The sequence below is a fragment of the Acyrthosiphon pisum genome, chromosome X, assembly GCF_005508785.2.
Source record: "Acyrthosiphon pisum isolate AL4f chromosome X, pea_aphid_22Mar2018_4r6ur, whole genome shotgun sequence".
Taxonomy (NCBI): domain Eukaryota; kingdom Metazoa; phylum Arthropoda; class Insecta; order Hemiptera; family Aphididae; genus Acyrthosiphon; species Acyrthosiphon pisum.
Window position 1 is genome coordinate 109,644,414 of NC_042493.1, and position 25,913 is coordinate 109,670,326.

Here is a 25,913-nt window from a genome sequence, read left to right on the forward strand (position 1 = left end):
TTAGTGACACACTTTACATTTTACATACAGTAGAACGGTACCCACTTGGGACTAGCCCGCATTTTAATATATAAAATAATAATTGGTAATAAAATATTATAATTTACAAATTTTAAATTCTATATTAAGATAAATTCTGTTTTTAAATTGTTTGATATTATTTTACAAAATCCAATAATCGTGACTAAAGTCTAAGGAAATTAAGCAAAGAAAAAATTTAACATGAACTAATATGAAGAACAAATGATATCCTCCAGTTATCCAGTTATTAAAAATACTAGGTTTCAATACGTGACAATAATTGTGTCGTATATACCTGTTAAAATAACCACTGTTAGTTTTGATACAAGAGTGAATCGACCTATTATCAAACTTTTATCTAGGTCTTAGCGTGGGCCTATTGTCAAACTTTTAGGTAAGAATATTATATGGGTCTTAGCGTAGGTGATTTTTCGATATTTTCATTTTCGAGAAAAATAAGGGTATGGGAAATATCAAAAATTATAAATGCTGATATCTCTCTTAAAAATTAAAATATTAAAAAATCGCACATGCTAAGGCCCAGATAATGTTCTTACCTAAAAGTTTGATAATAGGCCATTTCACTTTAGTATCAATTGAGAATAGTGAACAATTTGCTATGTCGTGCTTGTGTAAGACGGAGACAACACATACGGGTGTAGCGTCCTCTTTATCGTGTACACAGACACAATTTTCTATTTGTTTGCTTGTGGGTCGTATTCCCATATTAAATAATGCCATTTAAATAAATTTTATTTTTGTATACAAAATACTGGCTTATTATAATGATATAATAAGTGTGCATGGATACAAATTTAATATCATATTTCAATTAAAACATTAGTATCGTACCTATTTATTTTATACCTATATAAATTATTGAAGGGTGGAAATGCAAAAAGTGGTATTGCTAATAACTAATACGCAAAAACATTGCTATCGTCGGCCTAAGTCGCAAAGGGCGTATTTCCAAAATAACAAATTTATCAAGAGGGGAAAAAACATTTCGTTGGCCTATTTCAATTTCAAGGAAGATAAAATGAAACAATTTCAGTTACAACTTTATCATTTTTTTTTCTTAATTTTAATCACTAATAATCCCGAATCCCTTTAGAAGTTTCAAGTAACCACGAATAAAATTATACAATCATAACAAAATAACTAAATAGTTATTCTAGGTTTTTAAATATATAATTTCGTCTAAATTTGAAATTAAAATGACTATAAAAATAAACTGTACTTATGTATTTTTTAGATTTTTTGGTAACAGAATTAACTATTTACGTTGAATCTTGTTTTAAATTTTCAATCCTTAGATATAAAAGTTTAACATTTTATAAATTTTCAACTACAAAATAATTATTCAATTTTAAATTTTTAAATGTTGTCAAAATTCAATCTTTAAATGCTTATAAAAAAAATTGTGCCTATGTATTTTTAATATTTTTCAACTGCTATTGTAACAATATATCAGGAGCCTTGAATTAAATTTTTACACTTTTTGGCCCGACAGATAAAACTTTATTGATATTCATATAAAAAAAATACATAAAAAAAATTGAAATAAAATATGAAACTGTCCGTAAACAGCTCAAAACAAGTCATAATATTTTGAAAATTTTATGATGTATAAGAATTGATAAAATAAACATTCAGTGAAATTTACATGTATCTACAGTTATTCGTTTTAGAATCACAACAAAATAAAAAAATCGCTACATAAGAAATCGAGTGAATATCCAATGTTGTAAAAATATGAATTTCAAATGCTCATAAAAATTTAGTTTGACTTTCTTATAGACATTTTTTTTTTGATAAAAGTAGACAAACTTATAAGAAATCTTGTATTAAATTTGCATATATTAGATCTAAAAAGAAAAATTTTTATGAATTCTTAACTCAAAATAATTTGATAGTTTTCGTGATTTTTCAATATTTTGTCAATTTTTGAACTTTAAATGCTAATAAAAAAAAACTGTGACTAAGGATTTTTAACATTTTTCAAATGTCATTGTAACAATATAATAGGAGCCTTGTATTAAATTTTCAAGTATTTTTACTCAACAAATAAAGTTTTATCAATATTCATAGAAAAAAAACTAATAAAATTGGAAACTGAAAATCCCTAAACAGTTCAGAATAAATCAAAATATTTTGAAATTTTATCGTGTATAGAAAATGCAAATATAAACAACTAGTAAAAATTGCATGTATCTACGATCATTTGTTTTAAAGTTACACCAAAAACCAAAGTTGATTTTACATAAAAATTCTCGTTTCTCTTTAATTTTTCTTTTGTTTTTCACGGTGCTTTTGAAAATTACTGGGGACAAATTACTTTTGATCTCCCCAATGCACCAACTAGGTATTCACTTTCCAATCGAACAAGATACTGAAGTTGAAAATCGAAGAATTATTTTGACTACTTATCGTGTACACAGACACAAAAAAAAATAAAAAAAAAACACACACATCATTGTAAAATCAATACATTCATTGTTCCACTCAGAATCTAAAATGTTTACCGTGAATTGTTTAAAATTAAACATTTATATCATTCGAATCTAACTTATATGGAAATAGTTACTATATGAAGTATAAGTACTATATTCTATAATTTAGTTTTGGGTTGGGTTGAAAAAAAATTAAGTATGGTAGCTAGCGTTATATTAACAAAAAGTGTGTATTAACTTTTAACTTAACTGAGTTAACCTATAGTTAAATTATTAATTAACTTTTAGCTTTTAACTTTTTGTTATTTGTGCATATTAACTTAACTGAGTTAAAAAAAAATCATTAACTTTCCCAGTCTTGATTATATGTCAAACTCTTTATGCAATATCAAAAACAAATGCACATTGCAAGACTGATTTTCCTAGCCATTTAAGTTTTAAATTATTAATTTATTTCTATACTAACTATTAAGTATCTACCTGAGGACCATTATATGTAAACTAGCACCCACCATAAAAAAATCCTAGATCCGCCCCTGATTATGGTCATTACTTTTAATATACACTTTATATAGGTAAATGTTATCTGTTCTATTTTTCAACAAATCTACAATATTTTCATAAATATTTGCATATGGTTCAAATTGTAGTTTAGCAATAACCTTCTGGCGGTCGATGTACCAACCAAATCAGATAAAGGGTTTAAAGATTTTTCCGGATAAAACTGATTTTTAAAATTGTTGCTTAAAGAATTATAATACACTATATAGGTACAACATACCTAATATGCTCATACAATTATTATTATTATAAACTTATGGTTCGACTATGAACTTATTGTAGCATTGTATCAACCAATAGTAGTGTTTTTTAAACTGTTTCGTATTTAAAAATAAATTTATTAGTAATATCGTCAAATGCTTAAAATTTAAAATGCCGGCGGCCCGGCCCACACATATAAGCTACAGCACACTAGAACACCTGGCCAGTCCATCCCTGCATATTGCTGTAAATACGAAAATACCAAAAAATTACTTTAAATTCTGGCGTAGCTACTGTGGCTGAAGTCTTGATAGTCTGTGGAGTAGTGTATGTACCTACCTATGTCCTATAGTTAAAGAATTAAATTAGCAGTTATTACAGGTGAATGACTTAAAATAAAATAATTGTTTCCTATTTTTTAGATAGAGGACGATAGTATCACCATTTGAAAAGACGGTTTTTATGTTAAGTGGAAAAAAAAATCTGAAATATTTGTGGGGTTTTTTCATCTTGTTTATGGCAGCGGGTTTAGGTTATTTTTATTTTTCTGCAAAGGGAAAAGATATCCAACCACATAATATATATATTGACTCTGATAAAACGTCTTTACAAGTTAATAATTCAAAAGGAAGAAGAATATCTAGATGTCGTAGTTACATACACTTGTCCGGGAAACGAAGAACAATTCCGAAGGATGCTGTTTAGCACTGAGTCAGAGGCGGTTGGAATGTATTATACTTAGTTACACCCACCCCTTTTCAACATAGAAATTATAAATACGCTTTCAACAGTTTAAGCTACGATTATCATTTATCAAATTTCAATGATTAGGTACTTCATTACTTTATTAAACATTAAAATTTAACATTGCGGTCAGCACATACTCAACCAATCACACCCACCGGCCCACCTAATATTGATGGTGCAGTGTACCAAAAACAGTATACTCAAAGTTTGTTCGTTAACTTTTATACATCATAATATTATATTAATTTCTTATTATAAGTTAAATAAGGTAAATGGTAAATAGTAATTCAAAGATAATAAACTAAACAATTAAATTAAATGTATGATTGATAATATAAAGTCCATCTTTCTTTTCTTTTTTTTTCGCTAAAATGCAGGAGTGGACTGGCTCATCCAGAGCGGCCCGGGAAATTTTTTTCAAGTGGCCCATAAACCATAGTCTAAGGCCTTTTTTTTTGTGACATCGATGGCGGTGCCTGAATTGCTTAAGAATTATATTGACATATTGTCTAAGGTCTCATCTTATACACTATTACAGTAATACAGTGTAATTATAATGGAAAATATTATTATATTATAATTATTTAATATATTTTATAAATATATTTATTAAATGGTAAATAAATTGAATGTTTTAAAAATCGATCAAGTTCATTAAAAATATAAATGTCGTTCACGGTCACGTTCTATTTGAAAAAAAAACGATGAGTGACGTCCACTATATTGTATGGACGTGAATGCGTGAACGACGATCTTTCCAAACACTGATATAATTTTATATACCAGTTATTTCTAATAATTAATTAATGATAATTAAGTTCCATAAAATAGAGTGATTAGAAACAAATGCAAATTTAAAATTGTGTAACTTTGATGTCCACCCTATGTGCTATCAATTCATCATATCTATAAAATTAATACATTCATCGATCTGCTAACAATCTAAAAAGTGCCAATAAATTGTTTTATTATTACAAAGGTGAAGATAATAACATTAATTTAGGGCCCCCAAATACATTTTGCAAACAGTCCATAGGCGAATCTAGGAATTCATAGCAGGGTGTGCCTTTACCTCAAAAAGGCCCTCTGTAGTTCAAAATACCTCTCAGTTATCACACGTTTAAATATGTTTCCCATTTGAAATAACAATATTAATAATATTAAAAAATATTAAGATTAATTTTTATTACCTAGTTTAGATGCTATTTACTTTTTCGAGTGACCACTTGAATTCTTAGGCGACATAATATTATACTTTATACAATTATACTTCTTTGTTAAATGTTAATACTTAATATGAAATAAAGTATTTTTCATTTTGTCAATAACCATAAAAATGATAATTATACTGGTAAAATTTAATTACATAAGGTAACTATGATTATGGCAATAAATTATGACTGTAGCCATGCTATAACAGGAGTGTTTTCTCTTTTCTTGATAATATTGCTGATCTCTTATCAACAATCAACTATGCTTATCACGATAATATTTATTGACAATATTTGGTCCCTGACGCGGACACGATTAATTAAAATTAAAATTGTTTAATGTTTAATATTTAGACTCGATACTGTTGTAGCTGAAACGAGTATTATTGGCCCTACACAGGTTCATACGAGTCGCAGGGTACCTATGAAACAGTCCCCAGAGTTAATAGTTCCAGCATTGCAAACAATTAAAATGTATAGAATTATACCTACTACCTATAAGAATACTAACATTTCTGTTACTTTTTTGGATAACATAATTTTGTGACCATTTACAAAATTTACAATTTATAAAATATAATAATATACTCTAATATTTGCATATACCCACGAATAATAATGTTCAATTAAAACAAAAAAACTATAATAGTTATTCTGGGTTTTAATATATACTTAATTTTGTTCTAATTTGAACTTATAGGTAGGTAATGTCTGTAAAAAATAGATGTATATTATGAACTATTTATAAGGAGTTTTGTTTTACATTTTGTAGCGTTCACTTAATATTAAAAAGCAATAATATTAATACAAATATAATGTTTTTTCTGATCGTGAAATCCTTATGATAGCCAAAGAGACTAAGATTATTTGAATGCCTGTTAAAGCAGTTTTCAACGGAACATCGTAATCCAGATCCTGAAGTATGGTCCTTTAAAATTTAAACACATAATTCATATTAAAAAAATATATTAAGATTAGAAACAACAGGTAGGATGTCAATTATAAAGTACAAATTAAAATATAATATGAGCTAAATACATATTTTAGTGATATAACATTCAATAGTCTAGTTTGTATAGAGTCTATATATTTAGGATAGTCTAAAGACTATTTTTTGTAGAAACTAGAGGGTATTAGAACAATATAAGAACAATTATTGATATTTACAATCAATGACTCTCATCAGTACCTCGTTGGCTGTACAGTATATTATGATGCAAAACAAGTTGTCTGTACATATTTATTCGTACATTATGATACAATGAACAGCCTACAAGATGATTTTTTCCTTATAGTAAATATACACACAGCTTTGTTTGGGCGTTATTAGATGACCATTTTGGTTTTATATTTTATAATCATACTGATCCCCGATTAATTACAGTAGATATTAAAAATATTAATACTTATTTACTCACTGGCATATCCTCATTGTTTCTAGTAAGTCTAAAAGTCCTGGTGATTTAAATCTATATACAACAGCATGTTCAATATGTTCCTCTCTGTAAAATTCAGATTATATGTAATCACTTTCAACATAATAAGCCGATCTCCTAGATTTTTAAATAATTGTAAAAACAAAATCTAGTCAAATACAACTTTCATTAATTCACCTTATATTTTGTTCCATTGGTAAAATTACATTATTTCCAGTTTTAAAATTATTACTTTGAGCAGCATAACTACCTACCTATATATTAAAATAAAAATACTATTGAAAATGAAAAATTAAATTATAGAGATCGAGTAGTATTACTTAGAAGAAAAACCATTTCAATCATAAGATTGAAAATAAAAATTGCTTTTTCCCGGCTTATAGTTTTCTTCTAAAAAAATATTGGTTTTAAACCCCCCCCCCCTTATTGACATTTTCCCTCCATATATATATATATTGTTTATAGGGTTCAGGACTGCTTGTAAGTTATAAATTTGTCTTATGAAATGGCGAAATTGAATACAAAGTTTGAATTTGCATATTTGTGTATTTTTCAACTTAAATGTACATACAATTGTCGGGAAAAATTATATTTGGATAACATTGAAAAATATCTTAAAAAATATTATGTTTGGTTAGGTACAATAGGCGATAATTTTGAGATTTGAGGAGGCCGAAGCCTTTTGTAATACCATACTATTATAAAATCGAATAAGCTTAAAAAATTAAGTTAATGTTTGAGGGGCGGAGGGCTGTTAAAGTTGTTGGCGGAGCTTGGCTACAGTTGGCCCTATGTTCGCATACCTATGTAGTGTTTGAAAATTTCATGGAATTTAAAAAAATGAAATATTTCGTGAAATATTTCAAAATGTGTGAAATATTTCAATTATCATTATTTTTGTAGTTTTGTCTTGTAAAATATTAAATAATTAATCTAAATAAATTAAATACCTCATTAGTCATTGACACACATTTTTTTCTTAGTTTTAATGTATAATAATATAATATTGTATTTTTTTGCTGTACCTATTATTTGATGTAAAAATGTAAAATAAATAAGGAATAGATAGGTACCTATATTGTATATGTACCATGTACGTGGTAACTTATATAGTTATATGTTAAAAATCAGATCAGAGTTTTCTTGATCGAGAATCCTTATGACATGTATTTGTATAATTGTTTATAAAAAAAACATAATAAAAATAAAAATATAAAAATGGAATATAAATTTTTAAAAAAACGCTTGGGTATAACGTTTATCATATAATGTAATAATTATGTTATGTTATGAAGATCATTGTTTCTTATTAATGTTAACATGTATTATAATTATATAAAACAAAAAACATAATAAATATTAAATATTAAAAAGAAACAGTAAAAGGAAACCAGTACTTAGGTATATATTATAAAAATCATAGTTATCTCGCTAACGATTCACATGAAATAATATAAATTATAATTATAATATTTATATATAGGTAATAAAAATATAAACAAAATAATATTTAAAATATAAAAATTAAACAATTAATAAAAATCCCATATTTCACAAAACATTGAAATATTTCACAACTTAGTGAAATATTTCTCATACTTCAAACACTATACAAAAGATTTCACGAAAGATTACGTAAGATTTCATAAGTCTATTTGTGACAAAACTGTGTTCAAACTATAATTGTAGATTGTACGAAGAAATGAACATCAGTAGATATAGGTACGTGTTTGTTTATCAAGGTGTTCACATATCACGTTATTCGTTATTACTTATTTATTAACCTAGTACTTATTGTATGCCAGCATTTTTAAAAATAAAGTTGTTATTTATTTATTTATCAGGTTTAATGTTTATATACCTACTTATTTTTTAGTTTTTTACTACCAAAATTGCAATATGTTTTATGATTTTTCAAAAATAATATACCTAAACATTTTGCTACATAATACATATATTTAAGCATATTTTGAGAATTTTGACTGCATATTTCGATAATTTTTAGTGCAACAAGTCTGAATCCTAAATTTATTTACATACGAAAACTGTAAAAACTTGGTTTTAGCCTATACTTAAAACACCCTCCATTTGATAATCCTGGCTACGCCACTGAATATACCTAAAATTAGAAAATTTAACGCTGGAAAAATACTTCACTGGAATTAAATGCACCAAATTCATAATATATGTAGGTACTCAATTAGGTGCTTAATAGGTAGGTGGGCACTTGAGAAGATGAATTATTACTTACCTTATCCAGGGACCCAATTCTGGAAATCGTGATAAACTTTGTGTCGCATGCGATAAAAAATGAATATTAGGTATGCTTGAATATAGTGTGTCTTGTATATACTTTAGTCGAACGAAAAACATTCGACTACCTATTTGTCGACTGGTAAAAAGTCGGTGAGAAACATGTTGTAGTAAACCAGCGGAGTCACTTTAATATATTCACTATATTTTAAAATGTCATAAGACGTATATTATTATAATTTAAGACAATAATTTATATCAATTTTTTTGTAAAACAATGTACAACGCCCGGACCACGAGGCTGACAGATTTATATTTTTATATCTGTGCTCGATAAAAAACCGTTCGCAAAAACAGCACGAAAACAAATCTATAAATCATAATAATAATTGTCAAGTACCGCACATGGTCATTTTTGGCAATTACAATTATATCTGTGTCGGTATCCTTTATAGCCACCTCCTAGGCTCTACCGTGTATGTTTTTATCCATATAGATTTTATATAAATATAGGATTAGATCCATAACACATTTAGAATTAGTGCAACTCATGTCTCATACACTTGTAAGACTTAGTTGGTCGTGGAGCTTGCCCTCCACATCATCGTCAGCTTAAGTCTATTTCCAATACTTTTAACTAGTGTTAACAACTACTAATTTCTCCGGCAGATGCTTTTCGCTCTGTCCTCAAATTTAAATGTATAACTTAAACCATTATACTTTTAAAACATAATAAATTACTTATATTTATTTACTGTGTCACTTGTCACTCTGTAACCTCTCCTTTGAAAAACCTATTTCAATAACAACGTCGTCGAATTCAAAATTCTAAGCTAAAATCAGTCATGTCCATGTGCGGACACCAGTTTCGAAATGGTTTCAAACTGGTTGTAAACTGAACTGATTTGCAACTTTTGTCCCAAAACAGTTGCACCGTGTGCGCTTGGCCTTAGTGAAAGATCACTACGATGTGATAAAATTATATTAATTTTTCAAATTGTTTAGTTGATAATTGATATTGTTTTGCATTCAATTTTGTGCAATAATTCTCGTGATTTGTTTATAGTTTATATACGACCCGGAACTTAATGACCAAAAACTCTTTAAAAATGCACACGAAAAAAATGTTAAAATGACTTAAAAAATGACCCAAAAATACTTTATAATGAATTTACATTTTTAAAAATGTTCGTTTTACCTATACAATTCATGTAACATAATTCGTTATATAATATAGGTGCTAGCTCCTTAAAAATATTTACTCTCGAACAGTGGCGGATTAAGACAATTGATATTAGGAGTGCACATATTAATTCTGACCACCTACCTATATTTTAAGCACTACCACTACCACCGAGGGCGCCCGCTGGGGGGAGAGAAACCATGCGCCCCCTACTATTTTTTGGCCACTACAAGAAAAAATCTGGGGGGGAGCAAACACAAATAATTAGTATATTATATTAGTTATATTTTCGAATGGTTATTATATTGTGCGTTTTTACATTTGCCCCATAATATAAGTTAAGATTGGGGCTGTCGTAAATAATAAAATATAGGTAGGTACCTACGCAATTAAAAATTGATGGGAAAAATGAAAATAAAACAAAATAACAATGTATTAAGGCAAATAAATTTATTTTTAATTATTTTTCACATAAAACAGTTTATATAATTATTCCTATATCAATAAATAATATCCTATTTAAAGTTTAAACTATGTATGTAAGACCCCATAGACGGTTTGAATATATTATACTTAAAGGTGCAAGACAATATATAGACACCCACCCACCCCTTTTCATCATAGAAATTATAAATACGCTTTCAACAGTTTCAGCTACGATTATCATTTATCAAATTTCAATGATTAGGTGCTTCATTACTTTATTAAACATTAAAATTAAACATTGCTGTTAGCACATACTCAACTAAGACCACCCATTTACCCACCTAATATTGGTGGTGCAGTGCACCAAAAACAGTATACTCAAACCGCCTCTGCATCTGAGTAGGTACATCAACTGGCAGAATAATCACTGTTCCAAGCTATACCATTCATGATGAAGGCTATTGTGGAAACGATGATTGAAGAAAAGGGATTGAACAGTAAACTATATTCAAATTCTGTGCTTAAATGGATGCCAGCCGATGTAGCCGCCAGATTAGATTATGAGAAAGATAATATGCTATTAAAATACATACCTTTAATATAATATTATCAAACATAGAAAATTGCGGTAGATTCAATACAAAATGGTGTTAATATTATACACATCTGCACGTTACTTTCCAGCTTAGACGAGTTTGGTGTTGATACAACACTTATATGTCACCTAAACGGCAAGTGTAGTATAAACACTTAATTAATTTGTATTGACCGTAGTATATGGTTAAAATGACAACAACCTATATGTTAAAATAAAGTACTTTGACAGTCACATTAACTTCGAAAAAATTAATAATTACTATAGCTACTTGTAGAAATAGCAACTATTTATTGTTAAAAATAGTCAATTAAGTGTAAATTTAATATTTGAAGATTGTTGTAGAAATAATACTAATTAATAGTTATGTAATTTGTAACAAAAAAAGCTAAATTAACTTTTGAATTTATTATCTAATTGTTGAAATGACAACAAATTGTTGTTAAATCAAAGCCACCATTAGTGTAATCCAATATAATTATAATTATAATTAATTTATCAGTGCACATATTATTATATATAATAATATGTGCACTGATAGATATATCTTATAGGGAAAAAAGGATTTGGTCCATTCAGCCGGCATACAGTATATAATATTTTACATATTACATATTTACATCTATTATATTTTATATTTATAATATGAATACTTGCACTTTTGACAACACAAATGAAGCCATAAATAAAAAATTAACAGTTTGCTTTATTTAATATAAATATTTAAGTACATATCTAAGTGACATATACAATGTTAATAAATATTTTCAAATTAACATTTTATTCATTCAATATTAATGTAGTTAGGTAGTTGTTAACCTACTTGTTAAAAATATAATATAATAAAACATTATGAACAAATTATAGGTACCTATCTAATAAAACTGGTTTGCAACCTTAAAGCAACCTATCTTGCTGCATAGATAACAATAATCATAAATAATTATTTACAAGAGCATATGAAATAAACCAACATTTTTATAATTTTATTTATTAATGCATAGGTAATTAATAATTTTTTAAATGACAGCTTTAACTTTAAAAAAAACTTAGGGTTTGAGAAACATTAAACACAGTAAAGTACTAAATATACTTAAATTAATGAATTATATAAGTGGTACTTCAAATAATTGCATTTTGGAAGATACTGTAGTTGTGATAGAAGTTTGTTTATCATACTCTGTATTCAACTTAAATAAATGCTTTTGTATAATCAGCTATGAATCATAACATTCTTTTGGATAAATACAATGGAAGACGAAATATGATTTGTAACAAACCTCTAGTCGTTAAAGGACACTCAAAATGCAAAAATTTTTGGTTTACGCGGACATAACATGTATGTATGGATTGGATATCTTCACCGACAAAGGTCATTAATGGTTGAATTGAGGATCCATATTGCCAGTACCTGTCTTGCATTTGTATCAAGTCCTCTTGAAATTTTACCATGTTCTGAAAAAAAATGTTCATCAACTATTAAATAATTTTAAATGTAGCTAGAACATCAGGCTAAAGTTGTATTTTAAACTTACAGTCACATGTATAGCAAACGCTGAGACTGATTCCGATAATGATGGCTTCCAAAATTTGGAGTTTTAGAGTCACTATTTTTTATTTGTGTTTTGGTAGGTACAAGGAATGGCAGCTGTAGAATTTTAATTATATTTGACGTTCTTCAATCTGAAAACAATTAACAAAAATTAATCTGATTTAGTTGTCAGCATTAATAATTTAAGTATAGTTTACTTAAATTATTGATGCAAAATAAAATAAAATATTTTAATATTTTCAAAAAGTTTCTCCCAGGTAGCGCTATGCTTTCTCTGTTATATTCTATGATAACTGTGAAATCAGTCATAATTTATTGTCTACTTGCTTTCAAACAATAAATTCCTTTTTTTTTTTAAGAACACTAATTCTTTTGTATTAGGTATTTTATTTTATTTTTCTCAAAGGTGCATATTATAATTTATTATATTTTATACCTATGCATATTAGTTGAACATACCATTTATTTATAATTATTATTTTAATTTTATTCCCTTATATTTCATTATTGTAATTTATTATTTGTCAAGAAAATCAAATTTATAGTGTTAATTATTAAAATAAACTAATAAAATGCTGCGCTTTAAAAACGAGGTAACAATAGTTTTTCTAAATATTGTTCTTTTAATTACCTAGGAGTAATATAATGTTAATAATAATGTAATATTCATTGTAGGGTTAATCCAAATATTAGGTAATTTAAGTGGGGAAAAAAATTAACTTTAAATAACTCACCTCCTTCTAGACATGCAGTATCTAATTTACTTAGTAGAGCCTGAGCATGTTTATCATTAACTGAGCTTCTTCGAATATCAATTATGCGTTTTGAAAATGCTTCTAATGCATTTAAAAAGTCATTCCATTCTGAATACAAGGAATGAGTTTCAGGAAAAGCGATTTTGAAATCTTCAACATTCTAATGAAATGGTTATTACTTATTACTTATTATTTAAAAATTAATTTAAAGCAAATAAAATTAAAACAAAATCTTACTAGCTCATATCTTTTTCGGCCTTGTAAAATTGGCCAAGTCAAAAAAATATTTGATAAAAAACGGTCTTGTGTATCTAAATTGTCTTTTCTTCTTATCTCATAAGTTAATGCCCAGTTTTGTTTTACTAATTGAAAATCGGCATTGTGTACATCAGTCTCTAGCCATTTCTTTGCAGTACGAACTTCATCTGTAAACATACATTATATATTATACAACAGTATTATACTTCATAACAAAAATCGGCAATGCAGATCTCACCATATTTATTTAATCGGTTTTTTTTTTTGTTAAAATAAATAAAATAATTTTTTACCTTATTTAACATTATTATTATTTTTATCATTATGTCTACTAGAATATGTTACTTAAGTGGGTATTTGTATCCAAAGGGCACTGTCCGTTAATTGTAAATAAATCTTTAAATTTAATTAACTTACCAGATATAATAATAGGAGAGCTGCTAGTCACGATTACTGCTTGATTTTTATTATATCTTTCAAACTTAATAGCTTTAATAGATCTTAATCGCCGGGCAACATTCTTCCAGCGCTCAATAAACTTTCCTTTTGCTTGGGTGTTGATGCCCTTCCAATTTAGCTGGTATGAAATATATGCTCTAAAAAAATATGAGTTATTACTAATTTACCATACTACAGAATTAAATTATTATGCATTTTAAATTTAATCATACCTACCTTTTGTTCTTTAGGACAAACTTCAACCATTAAATCTGCAATTTTTCTAAAGAAAAAATCTGTTCCTCTGAAATAATCAATAATATAAGATAATGTACATTGGCACAAATAGATGGGGGCTTGGGGGGACTTAGTCCCCTCACATTTCTGCCTAGTCCCCCCAGTTCAAAAGTCAGTAATTAGTACTGAGCATATGTCATTTTTAGAAAATATTATAGGAGGGGCTTTAGTCCCCCCCAAAATTATTTGTCTATTTGCGCCTATGATAATGTATACAAATATATGCATTAATATAAAAACATTATAAAATACATTTTACAGTAAAATTATAACTGTATTTGCTAATATCCTGAAAAAGATGATTGATTAGTTGTTGAGTAAGTAAATTTCGTGAGTCATCGGAAAGAAATCCATCATTCTCTTTATAGTCAGCTAAAATATATCTTCCATCATTAGTGGTATGCAAAAGATGTAACATAGTCAAAAGAACATTACTATTATTGTATGAAGTATAGTGATTATCAAAAAACAACAATTGAAATTCATAATTTTACATTACTTATATCCATTGGACTATAAGACCCAAACTTGGGATGCATACATTTTGGATTCACATATGGAGAAAAATTAGCTATTGCCTGTGGCTGTTGTGCCAAAGTTATTTCCTGGTTATTTGGAATAGAATTATAAAATGTATTGGCAGTTGGTTGTATTGAATTCATGTTATCCTCAGTTAATGAATCAAACGGAAACCGAAAAAAATATAAAATACATTCCTAATTATTTTTCAAGCATATACGACCATTCATTTTGTTACTTTGAAAACATCTCTTTCACCTACCATATTTTAAGTCATTAAGAAACAAAATTTTCTGACTTTTGATTGTATGAAGTCTAAGATGCAATTTAGTTACAGACAGCTGAACTATGTAGGTTGTAGGTAGGTACCTACTTAGACTTTAGAGTAATATTTTAAGACATTTGTTTGAAGTTAAAACTACAATAACTATTAATTGTTATAGATATTTTTGATATTATAGTTCAAATAACATTTATTGCTAAAATTAACATTTATCGTTGAATACACAATTAAATAGTGTTAAGATAACAATAAAATATCTATAAGTCAACATTTTTACTCTCTACATCAATATTGGTGTTAAATCAAATCCAATATTTCTGTGTATATATATTACTGTACTATGTATACATATACTATAAAAATATTTAAATTATAATATGATCTTTGACTTCAGAACTTATTGTTCGTTAATTTTTTTATATATTTGCATAAAAGCCAAAGTTCAGTTTTTAACTTGTGAGTATATACACAATATTATACACAATTACGTATTTAGAATCTATAGATATTAAGTACTATACTAATGCATAATATAATTTGGCTCGTGATTTTAATCTTTTGCACACGTTTTTATTTATTTTTATATTATATATTTTGGACGTATACGTGATTGAATGTTTTATCTAATAGAGTTATTATAATGTATTATAATGATTTGCCTAAATATGTGCACGTTAAAACTGTGTTGATGCAATTGATAAAGTGGTTATGTATTGCAAAAGGCGAAAGATACTTAGTCAATAATGTTAATTTTTATTTAAGTGATAAAAAATTTTGCAACAGCCACACTAAGCCATTAATATTACAAAAACAGATATTAATATTTAGTGTGAAGTGTACATTAGATCGATACATTAGATTTCACTCCTTAATCTCAAAAAAAAAATTGATTTCAATTTGAAATAGGTTGTCTGATCGATCTCACGCTGAATTCAAATCTGTATTTATAAATCATAATATTAATTATCAATACAATAATCTTACTTATTGACTCAAAATGGTTATTTTTACTTTTGAGTATGTTGCACATTCGAATAAAGACAGCGACAACAAACACCTGAATCCAGTCCAAAACTTTCATGTGCTGTTATTAGCTTCACTGGTATTATATTATGTACTTGGAAACTTTTAAAATATTTACTCAAAAGATTTTCCATAATTTATATTTGTCTACAACTACCACCGGCTTATTGCATTTTGCATCGAGATAGATAAACAATACTGTATCAATCGATTTAGAATATATCATGGATACATAATATAACAACATATCATCAAGGATTCCAATGACATCTGCTCGCAATGACCTGGCAACCAAAAACAAACAAAAATTCAATATACATAGGAAATGTACATTGCTTATGTAGGTATTACCTTTTGTAGAACTTATTGCATGATTTTTCCAATTGTAGTGGTGTGTCATGTGTAAACGTTGGCAGCATGATGCATGGGATCGGCAGAGGGCTTTTTGTTTATATAATAAATTAATTTATTTAAATGTGACTTATACTTATAGTTGACTGTTAAAAAAACTTTGTAATTGAGATGGCTTTATATTGAAATGTTGTAGTGTTAATTCTTGAAATGAGAACTTAATGAACTGCATTCTATTTTTCATTCTAGGAATGTTTATTTTTGTATTTACATTAGCATTGCGTTCGATTTTTAATAATTTAAATTCATCCATGTCGAGTATTCTGTTGAATAGGGGGGAATGTATTTTTAATTTAATTATTTCTGGGTTTGTTGTGTTAATGGTATATACTTTTGGTGTTTTCACTGTTTCTAGTACTATTGTTATTATTCTTTTTTGTGTTAATAAATTTAAGGTATGTTTAAAATAACGATAATTGTTTGGGGAGTTGAATGGCAAACACAAATAATGTCCTATTGCTATGAATTTTTGAAATAACCGTTTGCTCTGTGATGTATATATTAAAAAATATAATTTAGTTATAGTCATCACGAACTAGGTTTTTATTTTTACAGACAATTACCGATTTCAGTTAATGCTTAACTATGGCCGCAATTACTATTTGTTCCACAAACGAATACTCCGTGCAAGGATTGCTGTTGTAGTCTATAAAAAATTTCACCGATGGCTCGTCCCCCATATCCACCATAATACATTCTTCATTTACATAGCCACATCTGTATAACAAAGAACATTGCATTATATAATTGTATTTATACTGACAGTAACAATAACACACACCTTTCAACATCATACTGGAAATCTGAGGACGGAAAATTTTCAAAACGATCCATTTTGTATATTATAACAATCAAGATTTTCAAGGAAGAAATTTTAGTTCAAGAGCGTTCAAGAAGTTACATGTGCAATGTACAAGCGATACGTATCGGACCCGTATCGGACTCAGACTTCGATACGAGCCGGTACGTAACTATTCCATACCGATACGTACTATTCCATACCGATACGTATCAAATTTTTCTTCTTGAAAATCTTCAATGTTATATAACATTCTGTTATATCTATCTCGATGGCCTTATGATATTAATCATATTGTCAGTTATCACTTATCAATATATCAGTAAGCAAAATGTTCAAGCAATTGTTTTGGCGTTCCAAACGTTCTAAACGTTTTCCGTACCTATTCTATAACCATAAACTTATTTCCCCGTCAAACGGCCTGTTATCGTTTGTTTAACAAAATATTCACAACGGTACGTAACTACGAAAACGTTAATGATAAGCAAAGAACAAACAATCACATTTCATAAAAGATAAAATACGTATGCCACGTCGCGTATGGCGTCTTAGCAACAATCTCCGTGTAGCGTAAACATTGATCATTACGTTAATCGTCCGACGAGGATTTCAGGTTTATCTCATTTCTGTGCACGGACGCGTCATCAGACACAACACAACGTCAGTGGTTTTTGTGATAATATTAACGACGCAAGTACATTTAAATATTGAATAATCGAAATAATTGTACCGTTCTTACCGGTGAGAGTACCATTCTCTTACCGGTAAGAGTCGATCATTATGAATTAATAACTGTAAAAGTGCGTTTTCCCTGAAGCATCAGGACACGGGGTGCAGCGTCCACTACCAGTCCGGACACAGGTCGGCGTCTGCTGCGTTATAAAACATTATTTCGCTGTGAATTTCTCAAATCAAATTTCTCGTTGTTTTCGGTTTAATGCTTACGATTGTCGGCTATAGCCTCTACATAATTTAATGTGTTATCTGTTATAGTTGCTATTCAAGTATCTAAAAGGGTTATTAATTTTAATCAAAACTGTGCATTTTTTTACATTTATCAGAATGTTATACAAATTATTAAAAATGGTTTTTTTTTTTAGAATGTCAAATATCAATGCAACACCCACAACAATGTTAAGAGGTAACGAGACATTGAAAAATCGGTTCCAAATTCTGCCAAATTATGATTCTTGCTTACAGCCATCTGGCCCTTCTCAAAATGCAGTTATACTTATCACTTAATTTAATATTTCATTGATTTTAAAAAATTATCTTCTTTTTCATGATTGGTTGAGTAGCCGCAAATAATATCTAAGCCAAAACGCCCAAAATATGGTGGTAGAGGAATGGCCATTCGAGAACTAGCCGAGTCTTTGTCTGCAGATGCCATGAACAAAACAATTTTGGTTTGTATGATAATTTTAACTTATAATGTATACTGAATGCTTTATATATTATTTAATTGTTTTTTAACATTTGATCAGACCATAGGCGGATTTAGGAATTGATTTTTTTTTTTTGGGGGGGAGGGGGTCTTTAGTCTCAAACAGTCTAATTAATATTAATACTAATATTTTTTTGATAACAACTGCAAACGTTTTTATCATTAAAATTATACATTTCAGGACAGCTATATATATAATATAATATTACACAGGGTGTATCTTCTTAAAACAGTTTCTTCAGATATTGACATAGCACAACTTCTATATGAACGACAACTTATTGATGTTTTTCTAAATGTATATATTGCACTGAAATTATACCTGACAATACCGTTGACAAACTGTGAAGCAGAATGTTCATTCTCAAAGTTGGCTCTAATTAAAAATCGGTTAAGATCTACACAGATTAAAGATAGATAGAACGCATTAACAATTATGTCAATTGAAAATGACATATGTAGAAAACTTTCATTTGATGACGTTTTAGATACTTTTGCTTCTAGTAAATCTAGAAAAAAATATTTAAATAGTCATTTGTTTGTATTTTTGTGTCATTACCATATATGTTATATATAACATTTAACTAAATTGTATTTTTTAATACATTAACTATGTAATGTAAATTTGTTGTCTGAGAAAAAATATTTTTCTTATTTAACTAATAAATGTTAATTGGCATATTATTATTAGTGATGTTTAATACCAAATAGTTTGTACGATTGATTATCATTCGATAGTTTAAAAAAACAACCGAGTGATTTTTGGATTGAATAGATAATTAACCATCGACTTTTTTGAAAAATTATCGAGTAATACACTCGATAGTTTTTTTCGGTAGTAAATAGTAATACATGTCTGGTACAAACTAGTTTTGACTATCGAGTAAAATTAGGGCCACAAAAATAAATTAGCCCAGGGCCACTAAGTTCATTAATTCAGCTCTGCCCATGGGCAACATAGACAAAACGTGGAATCGTTTTTTATATCTTTTTAAGTAATCTAAGAATAATATTACCCATTATAAAAAAGATTGACAATAATATTTTTCAGGAAATGACTCATAGATTTGTCTAAATATTGTTTCAAAACAATTTAAACATCATTTAAATTTACAACATATTTTTATTCATTTTTAAAGTTGAATACAACGTCAAATAACAATTAAATATAAAATCGATATGTCATTTCCTCTAAAATATTATTCTCTATCTTTTTTCTAATAGGTGATTTTACTCTAAGATTACTTAAAAACATAGAAAAACTGATTCAGCGTAAATGCGTTTTGTCTATGTTGGGCATGGAAAGATAGAAAACAAAAAGTGCGCTGACATCCTCTTAACATTAAACAATTATTATTATCCATGAAGATTTTACTGATATTAATTATTTCATGCTTACAATGAACATAAACTATAATATCATTATTTTGGTTAAAATTATTCTTCTTAGTTCTATAAGAATTAAAACCATCAATCTCAAAATTAATAACACAATTATTTAGCAACAATTCAGTAAGTACTATAAAGTCAATAAAATGTAAATTGTTATTTAACATAACTAATAGCTAGTCAAAATGTATAGAAATCGATCTAATATTAAAATGAAAAATAATAAAACTAGGATTATTTATAACATAATTTTTGTTACTTTCTTCTATATTACAGAAAATAACCACTTTTAAAAAGATTGATTCATTATCTGAAGGAAATAAATGCATTTTTAAGTTGATAAATTTTTTTTTTTGTAAAAGTAGATTTTAATCTAACCAAGAAATTTGAAATTTTTATTAGTTTAATTTGATATTTCGAGGTCAAGCAAAAAAAAAAAAATTGATTATGTAGTGTTCTTTTAATGAGTGTTGTTTTGTTGTTTGTTAAAAGAATCACCCTATACATATAGGTACTAGTAACTCGTTTCCAGTGACCAGACTGGTGGGAAATCATTTTAGGATAGTCGGAGCTAATAACTAATTATTATTATAATAATAAAAAAAATGTGCTTACCTTTGTAATATCCCAGTAAGTCAACAACATCAACTGTTAACTTTAAAATATTAAATAAAGCGTTTAAAAACTTTAAACGTAATTTTATGAATACTATAATAGTCTATAGATAATAGAAATAATAATATCAATAATAATGATTTCAACATACTGGTAGCTGTAAATGTTTTAAATCCATTCCATGAATATAAACAAAAACGATGCCGCATCGTTAATTTTCTATAGTCGGAAACACAAAAACTGGTCCATGACTCCTGCAACCCGTGTGCCATATCCTATCTATTAGACACTAGGTACCGAGATAGTAAAGAAATACTTATTTGGTATGGTAGTAGAAAATTGCCCATCCCTAAATTTGTTTATGTTAGTGACTATCTGGTTCACTTCTTGTATTATTTAGATTCCTTATATACTTCTTGTATTCTTAAACTTATTCCCTGATGAATCTTTAGTTTATTTGTAAACAATATTGGGTATCCATTTATTTTAATAGTGTATAATTACTTAATGTTTTTAGAACTTTTCAAACGCTTGCATAGAACGTCATTTCAAAAGTCTTAGAGAAGAAAATGAAAAAAGTAATGTGTAATATGATTATTGATTACATTTTTTTGTTCTAGTTACAATATTTATTATTGTACTTATTATACCTAGTAATAATAATAATAATATTGTTATTCGGTATAAGTATTTAAATATTTAATTTTTGCTGTGAAGGAAATTAATTTTAAATTTGTAATAGACATAAAATATAGATTATAATATATTATATTAGTATTAACACTAATAATTTAAGTTACACATAGGTATTATAATTATCAATCAATTTTTTTCCAGAACTTAAGGAAACAAATGAAAAGATTTGGGGAAAATGCATACATTCTGATAGAAGTTCATAATATTCTGAAGGTAAAACAAAGAATTTAAATGTTTCAATTGTGTAATAGATTAATATATCCAACAGAAGAACCTTGATAATCTGAAAGAATTCAGACAAAGTTTTGTTAAGTTTAGGGATTCTTCTGAATAATTAGTTCCAAGTAGTTTGGATTTGAGATCAAGTTTAGATATTAGGAAAGGACTTAAACATGGAGTTTTCTGCTTAAAACTTTTCTTTTACTTTTAAAAAAAGGCCCCATGTTAGATGTTTGTCTAGAATAATTCTGAGGTATTTTGTTTTATTATATATTGAAATCATTACAGTATTTAATTTAATTATTGAACATTAATTACGGTGGATGAAAATAACTTGGGTTAATTTACTCTTGTTGATTTTGATAACCCAGTTTTTGGACTAGGTTGAGATGAGGTTTGTCTAATATTGTAAATGAATCACTTTTTATTAAAATGTTGCTTGGTAACCATGTAAATTATTTTTTTATGTGCACGGTACTCAGTATTAATACAACATTTTGATACTAAAAATATTTAATTCAAGTTTGTACAAGTTTAATGTTGCTGCTTCACATGTGCCCTTTTAAGAAACATTAGAAAAATGGTATATAAATAATTAAAAGTTTATTGAGTTTTGGTATTTTTTTAAAATTAAAACTGTATATTTAGGTATTAAAAAACTACATAATATCATCCTCTAGTTAACCAGCAACGATACTTTTACTAGATAATAGTCTTTGTGTTCATCTAGGGTAAAGTCAAATGTCTTCTTTGTGTATATGTCCATCATATGTATTAAAACAGCACATGTGCTTCTGACCATAGCATATATAATATATATTGATGGTGAAAAGGCCAATATCTTCACTTTTGTTGAAATTGTGGTTACAACAAAATTATAAAATGCATATTATTTGCTTGTGTTTAACCCATATTACGATTTAATCATTATAGTTTTTAATATTATTAATTTATTTTAATGTCGTAAGCCAATATGGTAAATAGTTACAAATGCTGTAAGCCTTATTATGAAAACGTCAGCCTCAAAATTTTGATTTTAATTACCTATGCTACATTGTTGTAACCCACATACGAATGTTATAATAAAAAAACGCAAGCCTCAATATATTTTCAATATAATGCCACATTGTTGTAACCTGAAAGCTGAAATGTTAATCAAATACCACATGTTTAATAAACACAAAAATGCAGTAAAACTGTAAAACCAGTTGTTCATAATTATTCTAACATAAATATGCTGAATATCTGTGAAAAAATATTGAAAAATCTTTATCCGCCAAAAAAAATATATATATATATATTAATAGGTTATGACGATTACAGATTTTCGTTGGTGTTGACTTGTATATTAGATTATTATTATCTGCTAGCTTGTAATTTTTAGGTATTCTACACATTTTCTACCAAATAATACATTTTGAAATATTAAATTTAAATTTAAATGTCTATTTTAAGATCTGTTATCATAAAAATGGTTTAATAATCAAAACTTGGATTACAATGCCAAATGCAGTATCCCTAATACATTATCATTATCGTTTATATGAAAGTGTAATTATTATGTAGCCAAATGCTAAAAGCCTCAACTAGATCATAAATAAAACTAAATTAACAATATAAATAACTAATACCAACTTTCAATTCTTAAGATTATTGATTATCCAGATATCACATTAAAAAAAATATATTAACCAATCAGATAAAATCAGTTATGTAGGTAAATATCTTGTTTTAAGTGTCTCCTGTAAACTTATGTTTTTATGGGTTACGACACTTGGCCTTTTGACCATCTATTATTATTATTATATATTATTTTTATTTTGTGAGTTTTGTTAAAAGGGGTACTTGTGCTGTATATGTGTTCTTTAAATAAAAATGTTATATATCTGTGATGGTCAGTATCGCAAATGCTGTTTTAACACATATTATTGACCTATACACAAGTAACAGAAATCCAAACGTTTTCAACAAAAAATATAACCTGTGACCTTTTAACAAAAAGTGATTCAAATGGTACGCAGCTAAATGTATATCCTTATCTGTGGATAGTATGAACTTGTCATCAGCGAAAGCAACTAAGAGTGTATTGCTTGTTTAAAGGATATCAGTTATGAAAACATTATAAAGCTCAAGTGCTAAATCACTACCTTTAGGAACCCATGATTTGATTGTGTATTGAGAAGAGAATGCATTACCATGTACAACCAAAATCTGTCTAACAATCTTCTATTGTTCTAATCTAAATTTTAACTTAATGATTGTTTTCAAATATTTAGAATTTAAACACATTTTATACAAATCATAATTCGAAACCATGTAATCACAGTTTTTGTGAAATACTGTCTTACAAATAATTTCCATAGCATAAATAATATAATATAATAATACAACAGTCTATTGGGGTAGACTGAAAATATACATCTAACAGAAAATTGTATGCAAACAATAAAATACAAATAGTAGTTTTATTTTGGTTTAACAATTTGTTTGGTATTTCTTCCATTTTTCTTTTTATTACTTATTACTACTTACAGAATACAGTTATTATTAAAAACACTAATCAATACTTTCATTAAATCAGCCAAATTTATTCAAGAAGCTAAGATATTCACTGGCCCAGGGGAATTCCTAGCCAGTCCCTGCCTCGTTAGTCTCTGTCAGCCCCTTACAGTTTAACGTAAACTAATCTAATCTTCTCTAATTTTTCAGGTATTTGTTTTGGATTTGAAAACAATAGTTAAACATTTGCAGTGACTTACTACTGGACAATAAAAACTTCAATATTCATTTATTTTTTTTTTTTGTAACAATTGAAATATTATGATTGCTTTATTACTATTTACAAGCATTATCTAAGTTAATTCAAATTATATTTTTGTTTCATTTTATATTTCATGATTATTATGCTATATATAATGCTGTATTTTAATTGAATTTGTAAAGATAACATTTAAATAAAATATTACTCATATATTCAATAAATGTTCAAAATTGTTTAAATTTGTTTATAATCTTTAACACTACATTAAACCAACATCTAATTTAAAATACACATTTTTATATTTCAAACTTAATAACTATTAATATGAAGCGAGGTTTTAAAATTGTTCAAATTAAACTTCTAAGTTCAAATTAATCATTATTTAAAGACAGTTGTATTTCTGCTGTATGTCTGTCTGTCTGTCTGTCTGTCTGTCTGTGTATCAGCCTATAATATTACTAAGTATATGTGATGATATTATTGTGATCAAAGTAATTTATTTTACTATTAGGCATTAGTAAAACAGTAGGTTAAATACATTTTTGACAAAAAATTACATTAGAAAATGTCATTGAGTGTATAAATTATAATAAGATACTCTAAAAGTTTCATATACGTACCTACCCACTGTGTTTGTGAATAAAATTATTTTGTCAATGACTAATTTAAGAAAACTTTATTTTTAAATTTTATAATGAAAAAAGAATAGTAGGTACCTATATTAAAAATCATTATAAATTACTCTATCATACTTTTAGTATATTTGTTGTATCAATAGTTTATTATACGTATTTAAAAATTTAAAAATAAATGACTAATGTAGTAATGTGTTGTAAATTATTGTTATACCTGCAGCAGTTATTTGTACATACTGTGTAAGAAAAAAATAAATCATAATATAATATGAAATTGAACTGTAGCCATATAAAACAATTAAACATTTTGTTTTTCATGTCTATGGACTTAAGACTAATTAACTTCAAGTTTTTAACTTAATTTTTTCTGTGTTTATTAACTTGATCTATTTTAATATAATTAGAGGGCGGATTCGTATGATTTTACATATTTATCGTGGTTGATGATATGATATTATGCAAATAGTGACCGCATAATTTGTTTCAAGACATTAACAATATATAAACTATGAATCTTTTAGGCTGCATAATATGAAAATTAACCAACTATTTCCAATTTATTGACTTATTTAAGATTTTAATTGCATATTTCTGTGTTTTTTTTTAAACATTATTGAATTGACTAATATTGACATTATTCTATATGAGATTAAGAAATCTAATATGCTTCATGTCATTGTGATTCCAAATAAAAGAAATTTTTACTGTTTTGTTGCAATTATTCCAGTAGTG

At 27.1% G+C, this 25,913-nt stretch overlaps 2 protein-coding genes and 1 long non-coding RNA gene across 5 annotated transcripts; 1 reads left to right on the plus strand and 2 right to left on the minus strand.

Annotated features, from left to right (window-relative positions):
• Positions 1 to 11,866: 11,866 nt before the first annotated feature.
• On the minus strand, positions 11,867 to 15,049 carry LOC100571003. Its single transcript, XM_029485389.1, has 6 exons — positions 14,916 to 15,049; positions 14,070 to 14,248; positions 13,632 to 13,819; positions 13,374 to 13,554; positions 12,623 to 12,770; positions 11,867 to 12,542 (listed from the first exon to the last, which is right to left on the minus strand). Exons 1-5 carry the CDS (start codon positions 15,047 to 15,049, stop codon positions 12,766 to 12,768), a joined length of 687 nt encoding a protein of 228 aa, XP_029341249.1. The 3' UTR covers positions 11,867 to 12,542; positions 12,623 to 12,765.
• A 424-nt stretch (positions 15,050 to 15,473) lies between these two features.
• LOC115033360 lies at positions 15,474 to 17,659 on the minus strand. Its single transcript, XR_003838678.1, has 4 exons — positions 17,405 to 17,659; positions 16,564 to 17,340; positions 16,201 to 16,496; positions 15,474 to 16,127 (listed from the first exon to the last, which is right to left on the minus strand). It is a non-coding gene; the product is annotated as an uncharacterized LOC115033360 (long non-coding RNA).
• A 115-nt stretch (positions 17,660 to 17,774) lies between these two features.
• LOC103311516 lies at positions 17,775 to 24,636 on the plus strand. Of its 3 annotated transcripts, none has more exons than XM_016809393.2 (6): positions 17,775 to 18,438; positions 18,523 to 18,646; positions 18,721 to 18,828; positions 21,388 to 21,448; positions 21,708 to 21,779; positions 24,495 to 24,636. In XM_016809393.2, exons 2-5 carry the CDS (start codon positions 18,524 to 18,526, stop codon positions 21,767 to 21,769), a joined length of 354 nt encoding a protein of 117 aa, XP_016664882.1. In that variant the 5' UTR covers positions 17,775 to 18,438; position 18,523; the 3' UTR covers positions 21,770 to 21,779; positions 24,495 to 24,636. The 3 variants fall into 3 exon arrangements, with proteins under 3 accessions (XP_016664882.1, XP_016664890.1, XP_008189374.1); XM_016809401.2 differs by having other exon boundaries at positions 17,775 to 18,082; XM_008191152.3 differs by having other exon boundaries at positions 17,776 to 18,283.
• The last annotated feature ends 1,277 nt before the right edge of the window (positions 24,637 to 25,913 follow it).

Excerpts from the sequence above, each read along its gene's own strand:
- LOC100571003 (XM_029485389.1), bottom strand. The coding sequence starts at position 15,049 with ATGAATTCAATACAACCAACTGCCAATACATTTTATAATTCTATTCCA. Across the intron at positions 13,820-14,069 it reads CTCTCCTATTATTATATCTG|ATGAAGTTCGTACTGCAAAG; the intron begins GTAAGTTAATTA and ends GTATGTTTACAG. Across the intron at positions 13,555-13,631 it reads GCCGAAAAAGATATGAGCTA|AATGTTGAAGATTTCAAAAT; the intron begins GTAAGATTTTGT and ends CCATTTCATTAG.
- LOC103311516 (XM_016809393.2), top strand. The coding sequence starts at position 18,524 with ATGTCAAATATCAATGCAACACCCACAACAATGTTAAGAGGTAACGAG. Across the intron at positions 18,647-18,720 it reads CTGGCCCTTCTCAAAATGCA|CCGCAAATAATATCTAAGCC; the intron begins GTTATACTTATC and ends TTGGTTGAGTAG. Across the intron at positions 21,449-21,707 it reads TAGAGAAGAAAATGAAAAAA|AACTTAAGGAAACAAATGAA; the intron begins GTAATGTGTAAT and ends ATTTTTTTCCAG.